Genomic DNA, 24,342 nt, shown 5'->3' with positions numbered 1-24,342 from the left:
TTGATAAACCCTTAGCCAGACTCATCAAGAAAAAAAGGGAGAGGATGCAAATCAATAAAACTAGCAATGAAAAAGGAGAAATCACAACTGACACTGCAGAAATACAAAGGATTATAAAAGACTACTACAAACAACCATATGCCAATAAAATGGACAACCATGAAGAAATGGACAATACTTGGAAAGGTGCAATTTTCCAAGACTGAACCAGGAAGAATTAGAAATTATAAACAGACCTATCACAGGTAATGAAATTGAAACTGTAATTTTAAATCTTCCAACAAACAAAAGTCCAGGACCAGATGGCTTCACAGGCGAATTCTATCAAACATTTAGAGAAGAGCTAACACCAATCCTTCTCAAACTCTTCCAAAAAATTGCAGAGGGAGAAACACTCCCAAATTCATTCTATGAAGCCACCATCACCCTGATATCAAAACCAGAAAAAGATATCCCAAAAGAAGAAAATTATAGACCAATATCACTGATGAACGTAGATGCGAAAATCCTGAACAAAATACTAGCAAACAGAATCCAACAGCACATTAAAAGGATCATACACCATGACCAAGTGGGATTTATCCCAGGGATGCAAGGATTCTCCAATATATGCAAATCATCAATGTGATATACCATATTAACAAATTGAAAAATAAAAACCATATGATCATCTCAATAGATGCAGAAAAAGCTTCTGACAAAATTCAACACCGATTTATGATAAAAACTCTCCAGAAAATGGACATAGAGGGAACCGACCTCAACATAATAAAGGCCATATATCACAAACCCACAGTAAGTATCATATTCAATGGTGAAAAACTGAAAGCATTTCCAAAAAGATCAGGAACAAGACAAGGATGTCCACTCTTGCCACTCTTATTCAACATCGTTTTGGAAGTCCTACCCACAGCAATCAGAGAAGAAAAAGAAATAAAAGGAATACAAATTGGAAAAGAAGAAGTAAAACTGTCACTGTTTGCCGATGACATGATACTATACATAGAAAATCCTAAAGTTGCCACCAGAAAACTACTAGAACTAATCAATGAATTTGGTAAGGTTGCAGGATACAAAATGAATGCACAGAAATCTCTGGCATTCCTATGCACCAATAACGAAAAATCAGAAAGAGAAATTAAGAAAACACTCCCATTTACCATCACAACAAAAAGAATAAAATACATAGGAATAAACCTGCCTAAGGAGGTGAAAGTCTTGTACTCAGAAAACAATAAAACACTGATGAAAGAAATCAAAGATGACATAAACAGATGGAGAGATATACCATGTTCTTGGATTGGAAGAATCAATACTGTGAAAATAACTATACCACCCAAAGCAATCTACAGATTCAATGCAATCCCTATCAAACTATCAACGCATTCTTCACAGAATCAGCACAAAAAATTTTACAATTCGTATGGAGACTCAAAAGACCCCGAGTAGCCAAAGCAATCTTGAGAAAGAAAAACAGAGTTGGAGGAATCAGGCTCCCTGACTTCAAACTATACCACAAAGCTACAGTAATCAAGACAGTATGGTACTGGCACAAAAACAGAAATATAGATCAATGGTACAGGATAGAATGCCCAGAGATAAACCCAGGCACATATAGGCACCTAATTTACAACAAAGGAGGCAAGAACATACAATGGAGAAAAGACAGCCTCTTCAATAAGTGGTGCTGGGAAAACTGGACAGCTACGTGTAAAAGAATGAAATTACAACACTACTTAACACCATACAGAAAGAAACTCCAAATGGATTAAGACTTACATGTAAGACCAGACACTATAAAACTCTTAGAGGAAAATTAGGAAAAATACTCTTTGACATAAACCACAGCAAGATCTTTTCTGATCCACCTCCTAGAGTAACAGAAACCAAAACAAAAATAAACTAATGGGACTTAATTAAACTTAAAAGCTTTTGCACAGCAAAGGAAACCATAAACAAGACAAAAAGACAACCCTCAAAATGGGAGAAAATATTTGCAAATGAAACAACTGACAAAGGATTAATCTCCAAAATACACAAACAGCTCATGGAGCTCAATATCAAAAAACAAACAATCCAGTTAAAAAATGGGCAGAAGACCTAAATAGACATTTCACCGAGAAATACATACAGATGGCCAAGAGGCACATGAAAAGATGCTCAACATCACTAATTATTAGAGAAATGCAAATCAAAACTACAATGAGGTATCACCTCACGCCAGTCAGAATGGCCATCATCAAAAAATCTACAAACAATAAGTGCTAGAAAGGGTGTGGTGAAAAAGGGAACCCTCTTGCACTGTTGGTGGGAATGTAAACTGATACAACCACTATGGAAAACAGTATGGAGGTTCCTTAAAATACTAAAATAGAACTACCATATGACCCAGCAATCCCACTACTGGGCATTCACCCTGAAAAAACCATAATTCAAAAAGAGACATGTACCACAATGTTCATTCCAGCACTATTTACAGTAACCAGGACATGGAACCAACCTAAATGTCCATCGACAGATGAATGGATAAGAAGATGTGGCACATATATACAATGGAATATTACTCAGCCATAAAAAGAAATGAAATTGAGTTATTTGTAGTGAGGTGGATGGACCTAGAGTCTGTCATACAGAGTGAAGTAAGTCAGAAAGAGAAAAACAAATACCGTATGCTAACGCATATAAATGGACTCTAAGACGAAAAAGAAAAAAAAAATGGTACTGATGAACCTAGTTGCAGGGCAGGAATAAAGAGGTAGACATAGAGAATGCTCTTGAAAACACGGGGTGGGAGGAGAAAGCTGGGGCAAAGTGAGAGTAGCATGGACACATATACACTACCGAGTGTAAAATAGTCAGCTAGTGGGAAGCAGCAGCATAGCACAGGGAGATCAGCTCGGTGCTCTGCGATGACCTAGAGGGGTGGGATAGGGAGGATGGGGTGTAGGCTCAAGAGGGAGGGGATATGGGGACATGTGTATGCATATGGCTGATTCACTTTGTTGTGCAACAGGAACTAACACAGTATTGTGAAGCAATTACACTCCAATAAAGATCTATTAAAAAAATTATTTGTGAAAGCGCTTTTGGTATTTCAGATAAAAAGTTACCATAATGCAGCCAAGGTACCACATCTGGCTTTACATACCTGATATGCGCTAAATGTTGTTTGCAAATAAAACCTTACAAATGTATTAGGAAAGGAATAGTAAATGCCTTTATAATGCAAAGGATCCTTTTTGAACCCCCAAATCGGGTTACCATGTAAATCTATGTTTTCAAAAGTCAGATTTCTATAAAAGCACAGTAGACCTGCAGTGCTGTTTACTGCAGGTAAACACACAGAGCTATTCACAGAGGCTGGTAATAAGAGCTATGTTCATGTGAGTATGACATTTTAACAAGCACCAGCCATAGCACCCATCCATAGCCTAATAGAAAACCTCTAACTGTAGGGAAAACATGCATTTCCCTGGAAATTTCAACATAAAAAGTGTTAAAGAATAACCAGGAATCATAAATGAGCTGGAGTTTTTCAAGGTCATTTTCAATGTCTATCGTTTTACTAAGAAAAATGCAATAAATTCGTTGCAGAGATGAAAATGACATTTATGCTAGTCAAATATTTGTTTCCTGTGGCAGAAGAAACCATCAAGGGAAAGTGTTTTCTATTGTAAGAACACTAACATAATTGACCCCAAGAATAGAATAAAATTTGAAAATAAAGAGCTAATGGGATAGTATTTAAATATATAGATACACACACACACACCCCTTTTTATATTTCCTGATTTAACAAAGAAAATGTTCTAGGGAAAGTGCAGATCTGATCAAAAGGTCTGGTAATCTTTCCTTCCTTGATTTTCTGCAGCACTTACTGTCTGCATGAATCATTTGGCATGGGCGAATTGTCTTGTGTCTTTTCATGCATGTATCTCTTGTCTATACAACTAAAAAGTGAGCTCTTGGAAGGAAGTTCCCTTTGACACTAAGCCCAATCAATGCCTTGTACATAACCTGGATGCCTTAATCACTGATTGGCATGGGCATTTGCAGGGAGGAGCCCGGTGAGATACACTTAAAACCTTTATTCATTGATTTACAAAATGTACAATATTTACAAAATTTAGGCATTAATCCCATATTGACATGAACGCAATGGGGAGTCTAAAAATAAATAAATGGCACACAGGTTGATATACACATTGCGGCTCTTTGCACTTCAAGCTGTCACCAACCGTAGGATTTAATGGAAGGCTTAATGTGGTAGAAAAGTCAGACGGATGACTAGTCCTGGGCCTTCCACATGAATGGTCCTTCCTTGGCTCCTTGAGGCTGGGAATGGTGAGCAAAGCACTTTCTTTGAAGAGAATGAAACACCAGCCATTCTGACAGGTACATGGGGTGCATGTAGCCACATCTGTGTGGAATTTGCAGGGATCCTCCTGGGTGGCAGATGAGTCTGCACCATTGTGGATCTGGTCCCTACACACCAGCCAGGGAGGCTTTGGAGTGGTGCCTTCTCATTAAGAACCAAGATTTGGACTTTATCTCTTATTTTAATCACATGCAGTACTTGGAAGGTGTCAGTGGAGAGTGACCCATGCACAAAAATGTATTTGTAGGTATATACATCAAATTGTCATTGTCTTATGGCATCCTCAGATGGAAGATCAACCTGCCTCCTCTTTGATAGCAAAAGGAATGAATGAGGAAGCCATACCCACACCCCCCCTAAAGAAAAAACATTGTCTGGGGACGCACACAAATGGCATCGTATAGAAGCAGGACTAGACAAACTCCACATGATAAGATGGACAAATTCCCATGATGTCAGGCCTGGAAGTTTTCCTAGGGGTGGCAATTCCACCTTCCCTTCCTCTTCCATCCCACCTCATCCCATATAACCTAAACTGGAAGGAAAGGCTTCATGTTACCTCTTAGAGCCTTAGTACCTTCATCTGTAACGTGTAAATACCAGTAACATTCCTTACAGGGTTCTTGCAGGGATTACATGACCCGACTCATGTAAAGTGCTTAGTGTGGCGTCTGGCACATAAGAGGTGCTTAGTAAATGTCTTGCTTTCTCTCTCCCTCTACTTCCCCTGTCCCAATTGTAAGCAACATATTGATAAACCTACCAAACTCTGAATTAAGGCTATTTGATGCAATTTAGATTATTTTGTTTCAGAGTTTCTGCTGTCAGTTCACATTTGGTCCCTGAGGGGGCTCATTTTATGAGCCCGAGACATTTTCCTCTGCAGGACAGATGGACCCTGACAAAACTGGCCTCCTGATCAGCAACGACTCCACCAAAGTTCATGCAAATACGCCCCCTAACCCTGCAGAGAAACTCATACCAGTGATGGTCACCACCCGAATACTTCTGGGACAATACCACGGAGAAAACCACGAGCAAAAACCTTGAGGCCAACACGTTACTCTTGCTCACAACATAAATTAAGTTTTTTCAACACTGGTGCAAGTATTATAGATAACTTTCAACAAACATATATTACAAGCTCTACCACTGTTGAAAAATATGTATTCTAATTTGATCGTTTTGTTCAGAATAAAGAATCTTTTACAATATATTTTAGTCTCTAGTTATGCCATACAAAAATAAATAGTGTATAAATGATTTATAAGGAAGAAGAAAAAATTGGAGGTGCCAAAAATATAGGAAGGATGGTGAAAGTCTTACCATTTACTTCAAAAGCAATCACCTGAAAAAAATAAAAACACCTCACTGGGTCTCTTTACTAGTCTCACCATCACTCCAGTGGCCCATCTACTTCTCATCCTAGGATATTACATCTTCTTTTCCTATCAATCTTGAGACAACTTAATGCAGAACCTTCTCCCTGAAGTCACTGGGGATCTGGAAGAGGGAGAACAAAGAGGGCTCTGGGGCAGTGTAGATTGCAGATGAAAGGTTTGGCAGAGACACTTACTGCGCCCTCACAACGAACTCGGATCAACCCCGCACATCTGCCTTTCGTTTTGAAATCCTCTCTCTGTCTCAATTAGCTATGCCTGAATAGAACCTCAGGGCTGGAGGAAATAGCCCCATACTGCTGTCAGCCTCTTTGGATACCTATTGGTCCAGGTAGAATCCAGGATTTCATGGAGCATAGTTAGGTGCCAAATCAAGGCCAATCTCACCAATTATATGAAGGGATAAACAGTCACCTTATGGGTGCTAGTTCCATGAAGTTGGGAAAACTCCTTCTCCAGCCACCTCTCCTCCCATACAAAAAAACTTTTATGATTGCCTTCTTTTTTTATGTCCCTTGAGTCCCGCCATTAGGAGAAGAATATTGGGACAATTAAATTGGACAAACTGCTTACTAGTTTTCTAGGGACGTGGTCAGACTCTCCAAGGAAATAGTCCATTCATTTGGGAATCAAAGTTTTAAAACTCTAAAGCTATAAATGAATTCATGACCAGACCACTCAAACCAGGGGTCATTGACCTTTCTGCTGAAGAACACAGATCTACACGTGTCCATATAACATATGCCTAACATCTCAGAGGGCTGCAGGACCTCCTGTGGCTCGTGCATGTATTCCAAACTAAAAGCCCCAAATCTCAGTAAATGCAGAGCTATTTTTTGGAGGGGAAACAAAGGTTTATGGTATAGAACCCAGGGACTGTTTTGGGGGCAGGCTGCTTTGATGAGGTTTTGGACTTGAAATGACTACATTGGAGCAATACTTGTTCCCCGTGGTAAGTGGAAGTGCTTGGCCGTGAAGACATCCGTGAGTGTTGTGGTTTCACATGTGTGACTACTGTCAGGCCAATGCCTCATGCATGACTATGGACCCTCAAAGTCCCCATGGATCGCTACGACACATGGCGCCTTTGAGCTGCTATAACGTGAGTCCCAACCACACCCACAAGCAGGACACTATCACTGACATGCAGCCTCGGTGCCCATTTGTCTGATTTATGGGTGACGTTGTGGTAAACGTGGCATCACTTTCATTTCGGGGGAGCGGCAAGTTACAGATATTTCCTTCACAACAGGAAGTGCAGACCTGAAAGAAAGGAAGAGAAAAAGAAGGGTGATGAGAAGCTGGCAGGTCTGGGAAGGGGCCAGAGATTTTTGAAGGAATTGTCTCCCTCACAGCAAGACTCAAATGAGAGTTACCTGTTTTACAAAGGAGATACCAACCCTGCATTTAAGGGGGTGGGATGAAATTTCACCTGGTTTATCACAATAAACCCCCGTCCCCCAGACTAAACTTCTAGGAATGTGCATTCTGTTTTTGACATCCTACCATGTGGTTATTGCACAGTTTTACAGTCTTCCTAGGTCTCAGCTCTTCCATCTATGAAATGGGAATTGTAATACTTACCTTTCTCAGAGACACTCTCATGGTAAATGTTCATTTGCCAAGTTTTCACAGTGAAAGTGAAGTGGCTACAACGCAGTGAATTTAAACTTAAATATTTACTTTCATTAGAATTGTCTGCATAATTAGCTCCATTCCAGTGGGTGAGTTAAAATTTGAAGGGGTTTCATTTACGCAATTACTCCTGCTTTATACTGCTTTCCTCACGCATCATAAGAAAAAATAAACCCAAAAGGATTATAGACAGAAATTATTTTAGGCCTTGGCTACACAAAGTACTGTAGCTTCAACTTCAACTGGGAAGTTATTAGAAATGCAGAATCTCAAAACTTGCACCAAATTGAGCAATTTAGAATCTGCATTTGAACAAGATCCCCAAGTGCTTCATATGCACAGTAATGTTCTAAAAACTCTATGATGCTTAATATCCTATACAGTCATTATCCTGCAGAGGTCTGAGTTTGGTCACAGTTGACATGGGCTAAGACGACATTATAATGTTGAGGAGAGAAACTAGAGGTCAGAAGTGAGTTTGGATTCTGTCTCTGTCACTAGCTGTATCACCTGAGCACATGACATCACTTCTCTGATCTATAGCTTCCACTTTGCTAAAGTAGCCACTATAACCTGAGAGCCAAGCTTAGCTTGGGGGAGGGGGCAGGTCAAGTAAAACCCTTGGGATTACCTTTCATATTTCACTTATTATGTATGACAATTATTTCTCAATAAAACTGAAAAAAAAATAATTCTTTGTGTTTTTGACAAGTTACTTGAAAATTGGGTGTCTTCTTAAGAGAAAGAAGCCCCTACTAACAGTAAGAGTGGGAGTTGCCCCTAACCACCAGGAAGGCGGCCTGATGGGGAAAAGTGGGCAGCCTCCAAATAAAGGTCAAGGGCTGATATACAAGATCACAGGTACAGCCAGCTCGGAACGACGGGCGAGAGAGTCTGGAGCGTCCCCCACTCCAACCATGAGTCAGGCTGCCTTTCTCTGAGTCTCTATATTCTCCTTCTCCATAGAAGGCAAGGCTGCCTTCTAAGTTTGTTTTACACTGAGTGCTTCTGACCAGGCACCAGAGGGAGTGTAAGGAAAGTAAACCCACAAGGAGATGGTCCTCTTGTCACCTGCTCAAATGACTCAGGAGCCAATGGATACCCTCCCCAAATCAGCATCCCAATAAAGATATGAGCCCCACTTTACAGAAAGTTATCAAAGCTAAATTGCCTTGGCCATCTTCAGCTGACTGAACTGTTGGTACATCTGCAATGCTCTACCGTGAGGGCATAACTGGCCCCTTGCTCCTGTTCCTTTTGGTAACTTTATTACTTTCTTCTGAGTGAAGAAAGGGCTTGCAGTAATTTCAATACCCTATTGGTCTTGTGTTTACATAATTTATACCAGTTATCCTGTGCCCTAGTATATATTTTTATTCTTTTAGCGCCAACAGGAAAGGAAGCATCTTGTCATAATGGTATAAAGACAGTCAAAAGCCAGCCTACGTGGGGGACTAAGGATTGGCTTATGAACCCTGGTGGGCGTCTGGAGAGGAGGCAGGCTGACTATGCTGTCCTGTCACTTGCTTTGTTGCCAGACCTTGTGGCCTTCATGCTCGGAGTCTCTGCAGCCCGTGGACAAGCAGTCTTCCAGCGGCACGCAGCGCTTGGTGACAGAGATGCTGTTTCCTGTGACTTCCATGGTGTGCTGAGTGTAGCAATATCTAGTCTCTGTCAACAGAGAAAATATGTTTTAATTGAGATGGGAAATGTTAGCCCAACCTGCTTGAAAGGGAAACAGGAGTGTCGACGCTAGGATCTAACAGCATCCGGAACATATACTGTGTTAAGTTGATATCCGGTCCCAAAGATCTCCTTGGAGAGATCCACTTCACCGTGGCAGAAAGGAGGCCTTCTGAAGAATACTGGTCTCTCTGCCCATAAAATCTCCAAGACCCAGTGGTATAACTCTTTGCCTTCCAACAAATTTTGCCACTGTGTTGATTTTTATTTTTAGGGGAGGAGAGGTTTGGAGCGATGATTGAAGATGCAAGAGTCATAGTAATTTTCAGGAAGACGAAGGGGTGAAAACATTCAAAGAACACAAGGTTAAAAGAAAAAAAGTGAGGCAGGTAACAAAGATCTTCAAGGAGAGAAAAGACTATAGGGGAGACTGGTGTGTGTGTGTGTGTGTGTGTGTGTGTGTGTGTGTGTGTGTGTGTGCGCGTGCTCACACACACGACTGGGAAACATCTATTTCCAAGTTAAGACAGAATAAGTAAAAATAGATTCATTGTATCTGGAGAAAATGACTTTATCCAAAAGAGAACTTCTTGCCTATGAGCATAGCTGGATCCTACAATTCATGACAGGAGAAAACTAATCCAACAATAAAGGTATTCCAGATCGAGAAGCACCATCTCTCCCCAGCGTGATTTCAGTATCTTTCCAAAAAGGCAGACAAAGACCATGAAGTGAGTTTCTAGAGTCTCTCTAAGCTTAGGAGTCTGAAAACTTGAGATTTCTTCCAAAATTCTATGGAGAATTTTTTAACTTGCAATTTAAAGAAAAATGGCTTTGTCAGTGTAATTCTTTAAGGCCTCCAGGTGGTACTCAGCTTTCTAAGTCTGGGATTTAGGAGAAAGTTCCTGCTCCACTTTTAGATTAAAAAAAAAAAAAGAAGAAGAATTCTTAAGAAATGTCATTGAGCTGTTTTTCATCCATATCTTGGACTGAACTTTTCATGCTTTATACATTTTGGATATTTAGTGGCTAATATGGAATTATGACCTTCTATGATATTATTTATTAGGCAATAAAAATTCCCCTCACCAAAGTACTAACATCAAGAGAAGAAAGCTCAGGAATTTTCGGCCCTGAGAAGGAGCTAATACAGACCACATAGACACATCTTGGGAGTCATGAAAATCAGGGGTTTTAATATTCTTCCTAGACATCCCCACCCGACAGAACCTGAGTGGCCTGAGTCTCGCTAAGGGCGAAGACTTGCCCAACATTGGTGTGTGTACCTGAACTGAGTCTGTGTCAATGCCCTCCCCCAAATGCTGTCTCCACACTGCCCCCCAACCAGAATTTCGTCACTTGGGATCAGGTCAGGGCAGTCGCTAGCTTGCTCAAGATCCTGGGGGCTCTTTGGAGTGGGGTAAAAGTAAGGTCACCCTATGAGCTCACAAGAAAACCTGAAGGTTTTGCACCTGGCAATGATTCTCCCAAAGCTCGAAAATATTTCAAAATTGGAGTGGTTGTTTTTCTGATGAAGAGGAGATGGCATGATTTTTTAATTTATTTTTTAAGACTTTAGCGGGGTTTAACAAATGGAGGCCAGTGCCCTGAGAGCTTTACCACATCTTTCAAAGAAGACTGGTTTACTTATTTAGTATCAGACTTGGATGTTAAAGGCCATGCTAGGGACGCCTTTCTTAGCCCCACTCCCACCTCAGACATTCAAGAAAGCAATAAATACAGGAACGTTCTTATCTCCTGTCTCCTCTTCCCTCAGACAACAAGGAGCAGCTGCCAGAGGTTTTATTGCTCCGAGTGTAAATCTGAGCAGATAAGATCATACATTTATGGAATAAGTAAATCATTTCATGGTTTCAGTTTGGGAAATTAGGTTTGTCCCTCAAGTATTGAATTATCTTGTTTTAAGGGTAAGCCTTAAAATAACAATTGGTGAACATGATATAACCACTTTTTGTTCATACTTTCATGTCTATAACAAACTCTCTTTTAATTTATTAACTGGAAGTTTATTCCATTATGCGGAAGTAGAAACAATTGATGAACCTGTTTTTTTTGTTTTTTTTTCAAGACGATATATGCAAAAGCCCAATACCTAGTAAGCCAATTCTCGCCATTCCGGGGGGGAAAATGGTGATCAGTGACGAGACTGGATAAGAATTTTTTCTTACACTTCACCAAGTCCAATCCATACAACAAAGATATATTGAGAATACCCCATTACTTGCAGCAGTAAAGACCTTAGAGCTGAAGCATCAATCACTTGAAAATATCCATTCTTACCTCGCAAAACCCCGAGGTGAGTTGTGAAATGTTAACGTGGAAAAGGGTTCTGTGGTTCAATAAGTTTTGGAAATGCTCAAGGTTGAGCAGCTTTCTTTAGTGGATAACTTACGAAAGCCTTGAATTTGTATTGTGATCTCCAAGGCGGGGTGAGGGGACGGGGCAAGCAGGCAGAATTTCCCAAGCAGAACTCGGTGGACCACATGTGGCTTATCACTGGTGGTAGGACTGATAAAAACTGAGTTTCAGCCCCAGAGCCATGCTTGCCATGCATTTTGAATAATCCTTGGGTTAGTAATGAGGTTATATGAGAATCAAGCCCGCTGATAACTTCACACTAAAAGGATTTCAAAGACTTTTATCTAAAAGATAAAAGATGGATTTGAATTTCTACCAGTTTACTTTCAGCCTCTAAATCTCATATTCCACAACTGCATGGAATTCCCAGAGGCTGTGAAACAAAAGTCTTTTCCTGTGAGACTCACTGGCATTCAACTAAAATCAGAACTGGGTAAGAGAGCTTAATCAACTATTGGAGAATACAATTTTTATGAAATTCACACACACGCACACACACACACAGTTTCTTGCAGATAGCATATAGTTGGGTCATGTGTTTTAGTACATTCTGCCAATCCATTCCTTTCACTTTTACATTGAATGTAATTATTTATATGTAGCACTTAATTCTGCCATTTTAATTTTTATTTTCTGTTTGTTCTATTTTGGGTTTTTTGTTTGTTTTTTGTCTATTTTCTTTTTCTGTCATTCCTGTGGGTTACTTGAACATTTTCTAGAATTCCATTTTGAGGTATCTATAGTGTTTTGGGGTGTATCTCTTTGTATAGTTTTGTGTGTGTGTGTCTTTTTTCGTGGTTGCTCAGGTATTAAATTATATGCATAACTTATCACAGTCTGCTGGCATCATTTTATCAGTTTGAGTGAAGTATAGCAATCTCACCTCTGTTCATGTCTTATTACCCTCTCTTGTTTGTAATATAATTGTCTTCAGTTATCCCCTACATACATTTAGAACCACATTAGCATTACAATTTTTGCTTCAACCATCAAACATAATTTAGAAAACTCAAGAGAAAAAAGACAGTCATCTTGTATTGTCAAAGATATTTTTGCTTACCATGTTTTTTCTTCCTTTCTGCTGTTCCAAGTTTCCTTCTTTCATCATTTCCTTTCTGTATAGAGAACTTACTTTAGCCCTTCTTTTAGGGTAGGTCTGCTGGTGAGAAATTCTCTTAGTTTTCTTTCATCTGAGAATGTCTTGATTTCCCCCTTCATTCTCAAACGATATTTTCTCTGGATATAGGATTCTGCATTGACTTTTTTTCTTCCAACGACTGAAACACATTGTGCCATTTCCTTCTATCCTCCATGAGGTTTCTGATGAGAACTTTTCTGCCATTCAAATAATTTTTCTCCTACAAGGTGTTTTTTATCTCCTGCTCCTTCAATATTTTTTCTTCATTTTTAGTTTCAGAAGTTTGACTATTATGTGTCTTTGTGTAGATTTCTTTAGTTTTATCCTCTTTGGGGTTCACCCACCTTCTTGAATCTGCAGGATTTCATCTTTTACCAAATTTAGAAGGTTTAATCCATAATTTCTTTGAGTACTTTTTTCAGCTCTGCACTTTTTCTGTTCTTGTGAGACTCCAGTGACACAGTGTTAAATCTTTTGTTATACTCCTGCAGATCCCTGAGGCTCTGTTTTTGTTTTTATTTAAATTTTTTACTCTATTTTCTCTCTGGTGTTCAGATGTGGTAATTTCTATTGTTCTACCTTCCAGTTCACTGATTCTTTCCTCTCTCTTCCACTCTACTGTTGAACCCATCCACTCAGTGTTAACTTCAGTTACAGTATTTACAGTTCTGTACTTTCCATCTGGTTCTTCTTGATATTTTCTATTTCCTTGCTTAGACTTTACTTCTCATTTGTTTCAAGTGTGTTTGTAATTATTCATTGAAACATTTTTATTATGGTTGCTTTAAATCTTTGTTAGGTAATTCTAACATCTTTGTAGTTATCTCATTGTTGGTATCTATTAATTGCCATTTTTCATTCTGTTTGAGATCTTCCTGGTACAACAGTGATTTTTTTATTGAAACCTGGACATTTTGGTATTATGTTATGACATTCTGGATCTTTTTTTTTTTTTTAACATCTTTATTGGAGTGTAATTGCTTTACATTGTCGTGTTAGTTTCTGCTATATAACAAAGTGAATCAGCTATGTGTATACATATATCCCTATATCCCCTCCCTCTTGCGACTCCCTCCTACCCTCCCTATCCCACCCCTCTAGGTGGTCACAGAGCACCAAGCTGATCTCCCTGTGCTATGAGGCTGCTTCCCACTAGCTATCTATTTTACATTTGGTAGTGTATATATGCCCATGCCGCTCTCTCACTTCGTCCCAGCTTCCCCTTCCCCTTCCCTGTGTCCTCAAGTCCATTCTCTATGTCTGTGTTTTCATTCCTGTCCTGCCCCTAGGTTCTTCATAACCATTTTTTTTTTTTAGATTCCATGTATATGTGTTAGCATACAGTATTTGTTTTTCTCTTTCCTACTTACTTCACTCTGTATGACAGTCTCTAGGTCCATCCACCTCACTACAAATAACTCAATTTCATTCCTTTTTATGGCTGAGTAATATTCCATTGTATATATGTGCCACATCTTCTTTATCCATTCATCTGTCAATGGACACTTAGGTTGCTTCCATGTCCTGGCTATTGTAAATAGTGCTGCAATGAACATTGTGGTACATCACTCTTTTTGAATTATGTTTTTCTCAGGATATATGTCCAGTAGTGGGATTGCTGGGTCGTATGGTAGCTCTATTTTTAGTATTTTAAGGAACCTCCAAACTGTTCTCCATAGTGGCTGTATCAATTTACATTCCCACCAACAGTGCAAGAGGGTTCCATTTTCTCCACACCCTCTATAGCATTTATCGTTTGTAGACCTTTTGATGATGGCCATTCTGACCCGTGTGAGGTGATACCTCATTGCAGTTTTGATTTGCATTTCTCTAATGATTAGTGATGTTGAGCATCCTTTCATGTGTTTGTTGGCAATCTGTATATCTTCTTTGGAGAAATGTCTATTTAGGTCTTCTGCCCATTTTTGCATTGGGTTGTTTGTTTTTTTGATATTGAGCTGCATAAGCTGCTTGTATATGTTGGAGATTAATCCTTTGTCAGTTGCTTCGTTTGCAAATATTTTCTCCCATTCAGAGGGTTCTCTTTTCATCTTGTTTATGGCTTCCTTTGCTGTGCAAAAGCTGTTAGTTTCATTAGGTCCCATTTGTTTATTTTTGTTTTTATTTCCATTTCTCTAGGAGGTGGGTCAAAAAGGATCTTGCTGTGATTTATGTCATAGAGTGTTCTGCCTATGTTTTCCTCTAAGAGTTTTATAGTGTCTGAGCTTACATTTAGGTCTTTAATCCATATTGAGTTTATTTTTGTGTACAGTGTTAGGGAGTGTTCTAATTTCATTCTTTTACATGTAGCTCTCCAGTTTTCCCAGCACCATTTATTGAAGAGGCTTTCTTTTCTCCATTGTATATTCTTGCCTCCTTTATCAAAGATAGGGGACCATATGTGCATGGGTTTATCTCTGGGCTTTCTATCCTGTTCCATTGACCTATATTTCTGTTTTTGTGCCAGTACCATACTGTCTTGATTACTGTAGCTTTGTTGTATAGTCTGAAGTCAGGGAGTCTGATTCCTCCAGCTCTGTTTTTCTTTCTCAAGATTGCTTTGGCTATTCAAGGTCTTTTGTGTTTCCATACAAATTGTGTAATTTTTTGTTCTAGTTCTGTGAAAAATGCCATTGGTAGTTTGATAGGGATTGCACTGAATCTGTAGATTGTTTTGGGTAGTATAGTCATCTGGATCTTATTTAAACCTTCTGTTTTAGCTAATGTCCTCTGACACAGTCCCAGTAGGGGAAGGGGGGCTGCTGCCTCATTACTGCTAGGTAGCAGTCAAGTCCAGGTTCCCTACTCTGTCTCCTTTCACAGCTGAGAGGGCTCTCCTAATTATTTCTGGGTGGAAGTGGGATTTCCAGCTCCTCACTTGGTCTCCTATGATACCTTGCTGGCTGAGAGTGGTAGGAGTGCCTTGTTAATGATCCCCACATAGCCTCAACTGATGCCACTCTACTGATGTGTGTGTGTGGCCTCATTACCACTGGGCACTAGTGGAGTCCTGACTCTCCACTAAGCCTCCTCTGACACAACCCCAACAGGGAGGGGGAGAACAATGTCATTATTGCTGGATGAGGGTAGAAGTCCAGGCCCCAGACATGGTCTCTACTGACACCATGGGGGAGGCCTCATTACCACCTAGAGGGGATAAAGGTCTCTCCTATTCACTTTTTTCTGACAGCATCTCAGGAGAGGTTGGTGTGTCTCATCACAGCCTGTTGAGTGTGGAAGTGTAAGACTTTGTTAGCTCGTGGGGAGGGACCTATAATTTTTTTTTCTGTGGTATTTGGCTGGAGTAGAGTGATTATTGTCTAGAAGATTTCTGTCTTTCTAGGCTACCCACTTCTTGGTCCTTTGGCTATGGAGGACAAACTTTCGCTGGAATTTATTTTTTTGGTACTTGTGGCATTTCCAGGTTGCCAGCTTCTTCATCTCCAAGTCTGGAATATATGGGACAAAAAGAAAACCCAGAGAACTCACCTCCGTGGGTCTTGAGGTCCTTAGCTAGTCTGCCTTTTTCTCTCCATCTTTCAGAGTCTTTTATTTTTTTTTTCATATATATAATATTCAGGAATTTAGTTGTACTTAGAAGGAAGAATAGAAAAATACATCTGCTCTGTCTTTCCAAAAATCCTCAGCACTTCTGACACTTTGAGCTAGCTAGTTCTGTTTTGGGGGACTGACCTGTACAATGTAGGATATTTAGCAGGATCTGTGGCCTCTTCTCACTAGATGCCAGTAGCAGCCCCAACTGTGGCAACCAGAAATGTTTCCATATATTAGTAAATGTCCCCTGAGGGGCAAAATCACTCCCAGTTAAGATCTACTGTTCAAGATTATAATCTTCTTGAGAATAAAGTCCATTCTTGTTCATGTCTGCATTTCCCTGCCCCATCCTCCCCAAATACAGCACAGGACCTTGCACAATATAGCAGGTGCTTAATGTATTAAGAATAGAGATGGATGGGTGGGAAGAATACATGTACCTGACTTCTACAACTCAAGGTTGAACCAAATCAAAACATTTTAACTTAGTTCTAATGATATCTATAACACCTCTTCCATTTCTGTAGTTTGAGTGATCTCTTCAATTTGAAAGTGAAATAATACTATATTTAAATCAGTTGTGCAACTTTCACACAGTATAACTGCTTTGGAAAATTATTTGCCAGGATCTACTGAATCTATGCATATTCTAGGAATCAGCAATTCCACCCTTACATATATAGCCAACAAAAATGATAAGTACTAGAATGTTTATAGAAGAATTCTTTATACAAAAAAAAAACCCTTGGAAACTACAAAAATGCCCAATGGTAGAATAAATAAATAAGTTATGGCATATACTCACACAGCAATGAGAATGAACGGCCTAGAAGTAGACCTAACAAAATGGACGAATCTCCCATAACATGAGTGACTAGTAGTTCCTAGTTTTTTCTTTTCTTTCCCAAGTAAGAAATTTCTCAAGGCAGAAATTTAAAATAAATACTTATCAACCAGATTGACTCATAACTGCTCCTCTTTACCCTGCAGTCAGCATCTCTTGAAGAAACCACCAAACAGATACTTCTCCCTTTTTTAAAAAAAACATCCACAGCTCTTAAGGACAGGTGACAGGCTCACTTGAGGAATCTCTCTTTTAAAGCAAATCACTGAAACTCAGAAAGCAATGTTTTTATTTCCAGACAAAGGCCAAGGAGGTGGCTGGAAAAGGATGCAAAGCTAGTGAGGATAAACAGGACTTTACGGTGGACAGTAGTTAAAATCAAAGCAACAGGCAAAAGCATCAAATGGATGCTTCCTATCTGAGGTAACTGTGTTAACAGAAAATACTTAGACAAATACACTGAATTGGAGTAGGTCAGATGCTCTCAGGGTACAAAAAAATACCTTGCTTAGGCTGACAGAAGAACTTTTGTTTAAAAAGTTGCTGGAAAAATTCGAACTGAAGAGTGATTCTGAGAATTCCAATGCCACTTGAGAAGAACCAAGAAATGGTAGGATAAAATTAAAATAGCTGGATAAAATGAAAATAGCAACAAAAATCTTATGAAAGGATAGGTGAGCTGTCAAGGTAGATGGGATTTGAAGAACAAGATACCAGCAAAACCAGCAACACAGTAAGCTGAGCCCAACACCCTGTACCTGTTCTGCCCTCGAGGCACTTGCTGATTCAGAAGTTGCACAGGTGAAGAGGCTGAGAAGACAGGCAGAAAGCCCTGCTGAGGGGCCGAGAAGCTAAGCAGAACCTTTGTCGGTCTAGAGGGAACTGGGAGTCGCAAACAGGAATGCAGAGTGAGCAGGGGAGCCAGGAGACAAGGGAAGTGTGGAGGAGGAGGGGAGATGACCGGCTCGGTATAGAATTCTACGTTGGCAGTTATATACTTTCAGTGCTTTAAAAGCGTCGTTCCATCTACTTCTAGCTTTTATTGCTTCTGTCCATACTAAGTGTCGGCAAGCTTGTGCAGCAACCAGCACTCTCAGGCACTGCTGGGGAGACTGCAAGTTGGTAGAGCAACTCTGGAAACTGTTAGGCAAAATCCAGTAAAGGCAAAGCATGAGTACCGCCTGTCCCACACCCCACCTCCTGGGATAGACCTGGCAGAAATGCATATATCCGTGCACCAAAAGACATGTAGAAGACTGCTGTGCGTGGAAGCAATCCAAATGCCTATCAACAGTGGAATGGATGGACTTTAGTATATTCATATAATGATCTGCTGTACTTCTGGGAGAAAGAATGACTTTGCTACTCAAAAAAACACAGGTGAATTTCACATATAGAATGTGGGAAAGAAAGGAGGACATTCTGTGTGGTTGCATTTATATAAATCTGCATGGCAGTCACGTTGCATTACCTTTGGGAGATGGGGTGTAAAGCCTGGGGGACCCCGGTGGCGTTCTGGGGTTCTACGACTTAACATGAGTGGCGGATACACTGCATGTTCATGCTGGGGAAATTCAACAAGCTGTGCACTTATGATCTATGGACTTTCCAGAATGTATGTTAAACTTTAATTTAAAAATTTTTGCTTTATAAAAAAGGAGGAAGTCTAAGATTTCCATTTAGCAATATGACAAGATAGGTCACCTGAACACTACCTCATTACACAGTAGGCAGAAGTGTTGGATAACGTATAACCAATATCTTTTGTAAACGTACAAATGAACTCTCCAGAAAGTAAGGGAAATCCCAGGGGCCAACACTGAGGAAGGTACTGAATTCTTTACCCTGGTGGGAGAGGGGAAGGTTAATAGATAAACGATAAGAAGATGCAAGGCCTTGGGTCCTCATGGGGTGTAGAGGTAGTGTAGAGACCCCTGTATAATGGCAGAAACCCTGAAGGGCTATATCCTATGTGTAACATTGCCTAAAAGAGAAAAAAATCCACCCTTAAGTAAAGTCAACGAAAACCTTGTCTGTCTCAGCCTGGGCTTGGGCTGAAAAAAGTCGACATAAAGAAGTCTTTCCTGAAAATCTGTAACCGCGGGGCTTGTCTTCAGTTGAACTGGGGATCACATTTATATTCTCTGCTTATACCACATAACAAATATAGAAAGGGCCACCAAGGGACATGCTCAGATTTTTCTTTACTTTCACAGAAAAACAGTGAGCAGCATAGAAGCTGGAACTAAAAGGATACGCGTCCCTCTATCTCAAGATTTCTCTTGGTCTGACTTTATATCAGCAATAATTTCCAGTGAAGATTTTGCCTTTGAGGGAGGCATCTGCACTTCATAATTAAGCAGGAACATAAAATCCGTAGCGGCTTAGGTATCCTCCACAGAGCAAGCCTTTTAAAAAACTGCAGGGCTTCCCTGGTAGCACAGTGGTTGAGAGTCTGCCTGCCAATGCAGGGGACACGGGTTCGAGCCCTGGTCTGGGAGGATCCCACATGCCACGGAGCAACTGGGCCCGTGAGCCACAACTACTGAGCCTGCGCGTCTGGAGCCTGTGCTCCGCAACAAGAGAGGCCGCGACAGTGAGAGGCCCGCGCACCGCGATGAAGAGTGGCTCCCGCTTGCCGCAACTGGAGAAAGCCCTCGCACAGAAACGAAGACCCAACACAGCCATAAATAAATAAAATTTTAAAAAAACAAAAACAAAAAAAACTGCACGTTTTTGCCTTGACATTTAATTCTACAGACTCTTAATAAACACTTAGACAGTCCCACACTTAGTCCCTGTCTCAAGGAGCTTTTAATCTCTCAACATACAGAAAAGTCACAGGCAAAACCACGTGGACCTGAACACGGGACATTCAACTCTTATTTGCCTTCACCAATTCCTTCAACTGGTCCCTCATAGAATATGATTTCAAGATCCTTTACCATTCTGGTTCACAGCGGCAAGAAAATTGCATTGATTTATAATGAGCAGTTGATGAAATTAAGGTTATTGCAAAGGAAGTGCTCAGGGGCCAAAGACTAAATGGAAGTTGAGGAGGTGAACAATGGCAGTCCATGATGGGGAGGCATCTTAAATTCTCACTTCCGGGAGGGAGTATGGTCCCATGAATCTGTAGGCGCCAAAGTCAATAACAACGTAATGGAGGAGGAAGTACTTACATAACACACATTTCAAAAGTCAGAGTGACAGGGAACTTGAAACTCAATCTCCTAAGCAATTTGGGATGTAAGCTTATTCCACAGAGATAAAATTCAATATTTACACGAAATGTTTGTTTTCACTTTCAACCAGTTGTTTTCACATGATGTGATAACTATAACCTCGTTAAATAGATCACAAAATAAACCAACATTAAACGAGGAACGTCCCAGAAAGTCAGGACGTCTTTCCATGGCAGTTACTGAGCTGCCCTTACCAAGCCTGCTGGTAGACCTACGGCTGCTTCAAACAAACTAATAATAAACAGAAAAAAAAAATGTAGGCTTACTCAGTAGTTTTCAGTAGACACATTTTATATTTTAATCTAATAATAATAGCATTATTTTCATTGCTAAAAAGATCTGGAGAGAACCCAGAGGAAATGCTGATGGTTCATGGCAAACGTGGCTGGACAAGAAGGAATTATCTCTTCTCAGTTTACAGCGCTAGTCCTCACTCCTTACCTGATGTTCAAGGCCCCACAAAAATAGCCTGGCTCCCCTATCCTGCTCCTATTATTCCCCAGCACATTCTGCTACAGCCAGTTCAGGTCTCCCCCGTCCACTGAGCCCACGCGGGTACACTCCATGCCTCTGCTCTGAGCGACTTCCTGGAAGATATGCTCCCTTCCCCCTTCCACCCGCCTTGCCCGCCTGCCAGGCTGCTGCCATCTCCCCAGCCCGTGATGCTGCCACTGGCCACCTCACCCCCCAAAACTGCAATTCTTCCCTTAAACTCCCACAGCATTTAATGCCATGCTTCCTCTGGCACATGCCTTTGTCCTGCTATTTTTGACATTTGATATGTTCAGATCTTATCTCCCAGCTAAACTGCCAGCTCCTTGAAAGAAGAAACTTGATTCCTATCTTTCACCGCATAATCCCCCAAAGGGTTTTTGGCATGGTGGTTCTGTGTCAAGAATCTCAAGGCATCGCTTTCCATTTATTCCTATAAATTTCAGGACAAAAAGATAAAAAGGGGGAGAGAAAAAGGGGAGAAGGAGAAATTGTGTAAAGACCTGAGATACTTCCAGGTGTCTGTACTTTAGAAGGATAGATTTTGACCTCGAAAGAACACATCAAGATGGAACTTCCTCATTTCCAGAGAAGAATTCAAGCAGAGTGCTATGGGTCCCTGTTTTCCCCTTGTGACCGAGGTAGACTTGTACACCTTCAGACTTGAACTGGGCCTCTGTGAAATACAGCCCAAGGCCCAAGAGAGCACTAGTTCACAAAATCTCCTTTTCCTTTGTATCGTCTCTGCCAGGGCAATACTGAGAGAAGCGCTGTCATGTTTCCTGTACAGTAGCTCTAACCAGTGGCAGCAGCTTCAAAAGCTCATCTGCCAGCTTTGTCCCAGCAGGAACCAGCCCAAAGGTTATTGGCTACACAAGCAGATTATCCTGTTTTTGTCCAGAGTCACTGTTTACAGTGGTTCTCAAATTTTGCTGCATATTCGAACCACCCGGGGAGCTTTCAAAAATTCAAATGTCCAGCCACACCCATACCATCTAAATATGAATCTCTGGGAATGGGCCCAGGCATCAGTATTTTCACCTGTGATTTCAATGTGCCGTCAAGTTTGAGAAGCAGTGGTTTAATCAGGTCCGTCAGCAACCCACCCAAACTTTCCCACTGACGTGGTAATGTTAGAAAACACCGCTGATTCCGGAATGAGTGCATGACTGCAGAAAGCAACATGGACGGAACTTCTCTTTGATTACCTGGATGGCTGGACACCTAGATTGTGAATAAGCCAATCATCAGTGTCTCCACATTTTTCTCTTCCCTGTGGTCTTTTGGGACCCTACCCACATCTCTACTCCTCAAAGTAAATAAGAAGAACCTAGATCATGAAGAACCTAGGGGTAAGATGGGAATAAAGACACAGACCTACTAGAGAATGGACTTGAGGATATGGGGAGGGGGAAGGGTGGGATGTGACGAAGTGAGAGAGTGGCATGGACATATATACACTACCAAACGTAAAATAGATAGCTAGTGGGAAGCAACCGCATAGCACAGGGTGATCAGCTCCTCGCTTTGTGACCACCTGGAGGGGTGGGATAGGGAGGGTGGGAGGGAGGGAGATGCAAGAGGGAAGAGATATGGGAACATATGTATATGTATAACTGATTCACTTTGTTATAAAGCAGAAACTAACACACCATTGTAAAGCAATTATACTCCAATAAAGATGTTAAAAAAAAAAAAAAAGAAGAACCTAGAAATGACAACAGTACGTTTTGCTTTCTGTGAGTGGGGAGAGGAGCTCCTAGCAGTTCTTGTCCCTGACTGTTCATTAGAATCACCTGGGCTGTTTAAACACACTGGTGCAGGGCCCTAACCTCAGAGATGTAGGCTCAGTTGGTCTAGAGCTGTGGTTCTTAATGCCTGGTCTCCAGACCAGCAGTATCTGCATCACTGTGGAATGCTTTAGAAATGCAAATTCTCAGGCCCCATCTCAGACCTATAGGAAGAAGGGGGAAGGCAGAACTAGGGGCAGAAATCTGTATTTAAATAAGCCCTCCAGGGAATGATGGTCATGCCGAAGTTTGAGAACCACTGGTCTAGGTAGGACGCAGGTCCAGGTGGTTTTGAAAAGACCCACAGGTATTTCTCCTGGGCGGTCTGGGTGGAGACTCATGGGTTAAATAAATAGCACCAGATTAGGTAGCTGACACCTGTCCTTCATTGCAGTTTCCATGCTCTCCTGATGTCCAGTCCTCCAGGGGAAACAGAGTGCCTTCCGCTGGGCTGAGTAGAAGAGCTCTTGCGTTACATTGAAAAATAACAGATTGGTGTTGGTGTGTTCAGTCATTTTAACAACTGAATTAGATCATCAGCGAAGCCCATCTAACTACATGCTCAAACATTTGTCAATAAAATATTCCATCCTATCACCTCCCCATCAAAATGAATCGACTTTCCTTCAAACACAAAACAGCCAATTAACAGTGACTCCATATCCAAATATAACCGTCTTTTTTATTCAATAGGATAAAAGAGATCTGAACATGAATATGAAGCATCTATTTCATTTTGAAACGGGCCTTTGGGTCAAAATTTCATGATTTGATTGGGCATTCATCTCATCCCTCAAAGAGAACTTAATAGTTTAAAAAGCTCAGGGTTTTTATTTGTGCGATGACGACATTGAGAATTCTAGCTTTCATGCAGTCTCGGGATAGAAGCCTCTGGCCAGATATGTAATAAATGGGATCTTTATATGAACAGCAACTCATATTTTTACTTAAAGGAATTTACTAGGCAATGACTAATGCTTCGAAGAATGGATTACAGGCTGGTTGTTCTCTTCTTATCCGGCATTTGTTGGGCCTGGGGGTGAGAAGTATCACCCACCTCTTTTGGAGCTCCAACAATGCTTCATAAGAAAGGGGGCAAGTCTATGGATCAGTTTATGTCTCTGACAATGTTTGATGATAAGGTACTGATGTGGCATAAAAGATCTACTAATAGCCTTAGACAAGAGAAGTGGTTGAGATTGCAAGCATGCCTCTCTCTATACACGCATCATAGTCAACAGGCCATTCACTTGTGGACAGCTTTGGGCAGCCCAATGTGTCTACTGAGAGTTTACCTCGAGGGCAGTAGATGTCTGGAGCCCATCGGTTGCACTCATAATTGTCTGCTGCCTTTTCGCAGGTGAAACACTTAAATCCACCAGGATATGGTGTGGCTACAAAAAAAAAATCAAGAGAGAAGATTAATTTTTTAGACTGAGCACAGAATCCTGCATGGTGAAGTGAGACGTTTTTATTTTTTAAAAAGGATTCTCAAAATAGCCTGGCAATTTCTTAAAAAACTAAACATGCAACTATCCTAGGACTCTGCAGCTGCACTCTTGGGCATTTATCCCTGAGAAATGAAAACCTACATTCACACAAAAATCTGTACACAAATGTTTACAGCAACTGTATCTGTAACATCCCCAAGCTGGAAACAACCCAGATGTCCTTCAATGGGTGAAGGTTAAACAAACCACGGTACATCCATACCATGGAACACTAGTCAGCAATAAAAATGAATTATTAATACATTTAACAACCTGGATGAATTTCCAGGAAGTTGTCCTGAGTGAAAGAAGT

The 24,342-nt window shown here is 40.7% G+C and overlaps 1 protein-coding gene across 7 annotated transcripts in view; it reads right to left on the bottom strand.

Annotated features, from left to right (window-relative positions):
- Positions 1-4,099: 4,099 nt before the first annotated feature.
- The window catches only part of LYPD6 (LY6/PLAUR domain containing 6), a 112,282-nt gene continuing 92,039 nt past the window's right edge, over positions 4,100-24,342 (bottom strand). For 6 of the 7 annotated variants that reach the window (XM_036856910.1, XM_036856909.1, XM_036856913.1 and 3 more), the window contains 4 exons: positions 23,835-23,933; positions 8,954-9,084; positions 6,923-7,041; positions 4,100-5,881 (listed from right to left, as the gene is read on the bottom strand). In XM_036856910.1, coding sequence (XP_036712805.1) covers positions 5,830-5,881; positions 6,923-7,041; positions 8,954-9,084; positions 23,835-23,933 — 401 coding nt within the window. In that variant the 3' untranslated portion in view covers positions 4,100-5,829. Of the gene's footprint in view, positions 7,042-8,953; positions 9,085-23,834; positions 23,934-24,342 lie in introns of all 7 variants that reach the window. The other variant, XM_036856916.1, reaches the window with a different exon arrangement.

This window comes from Balaenoptera musculus, chromosome 7 (genome assembly GCF_009873245.2).
Source record: "Balaenoptera musculus isolate JJ_BM4_2016_0621 chromosome 7, mBalMus1.pri.v3, whole genome shotgun sequence".
Taxonomy (NCBI): Eukaryota; Metazoa; Chordata; class Mammalia; order Artiodactyla; family Balaenopteridae; genus Balaenoptera; species Balaenoptera musculus.
This window is presented reverse-complemented; position numbering and strand designations above follow the sequence as displayed.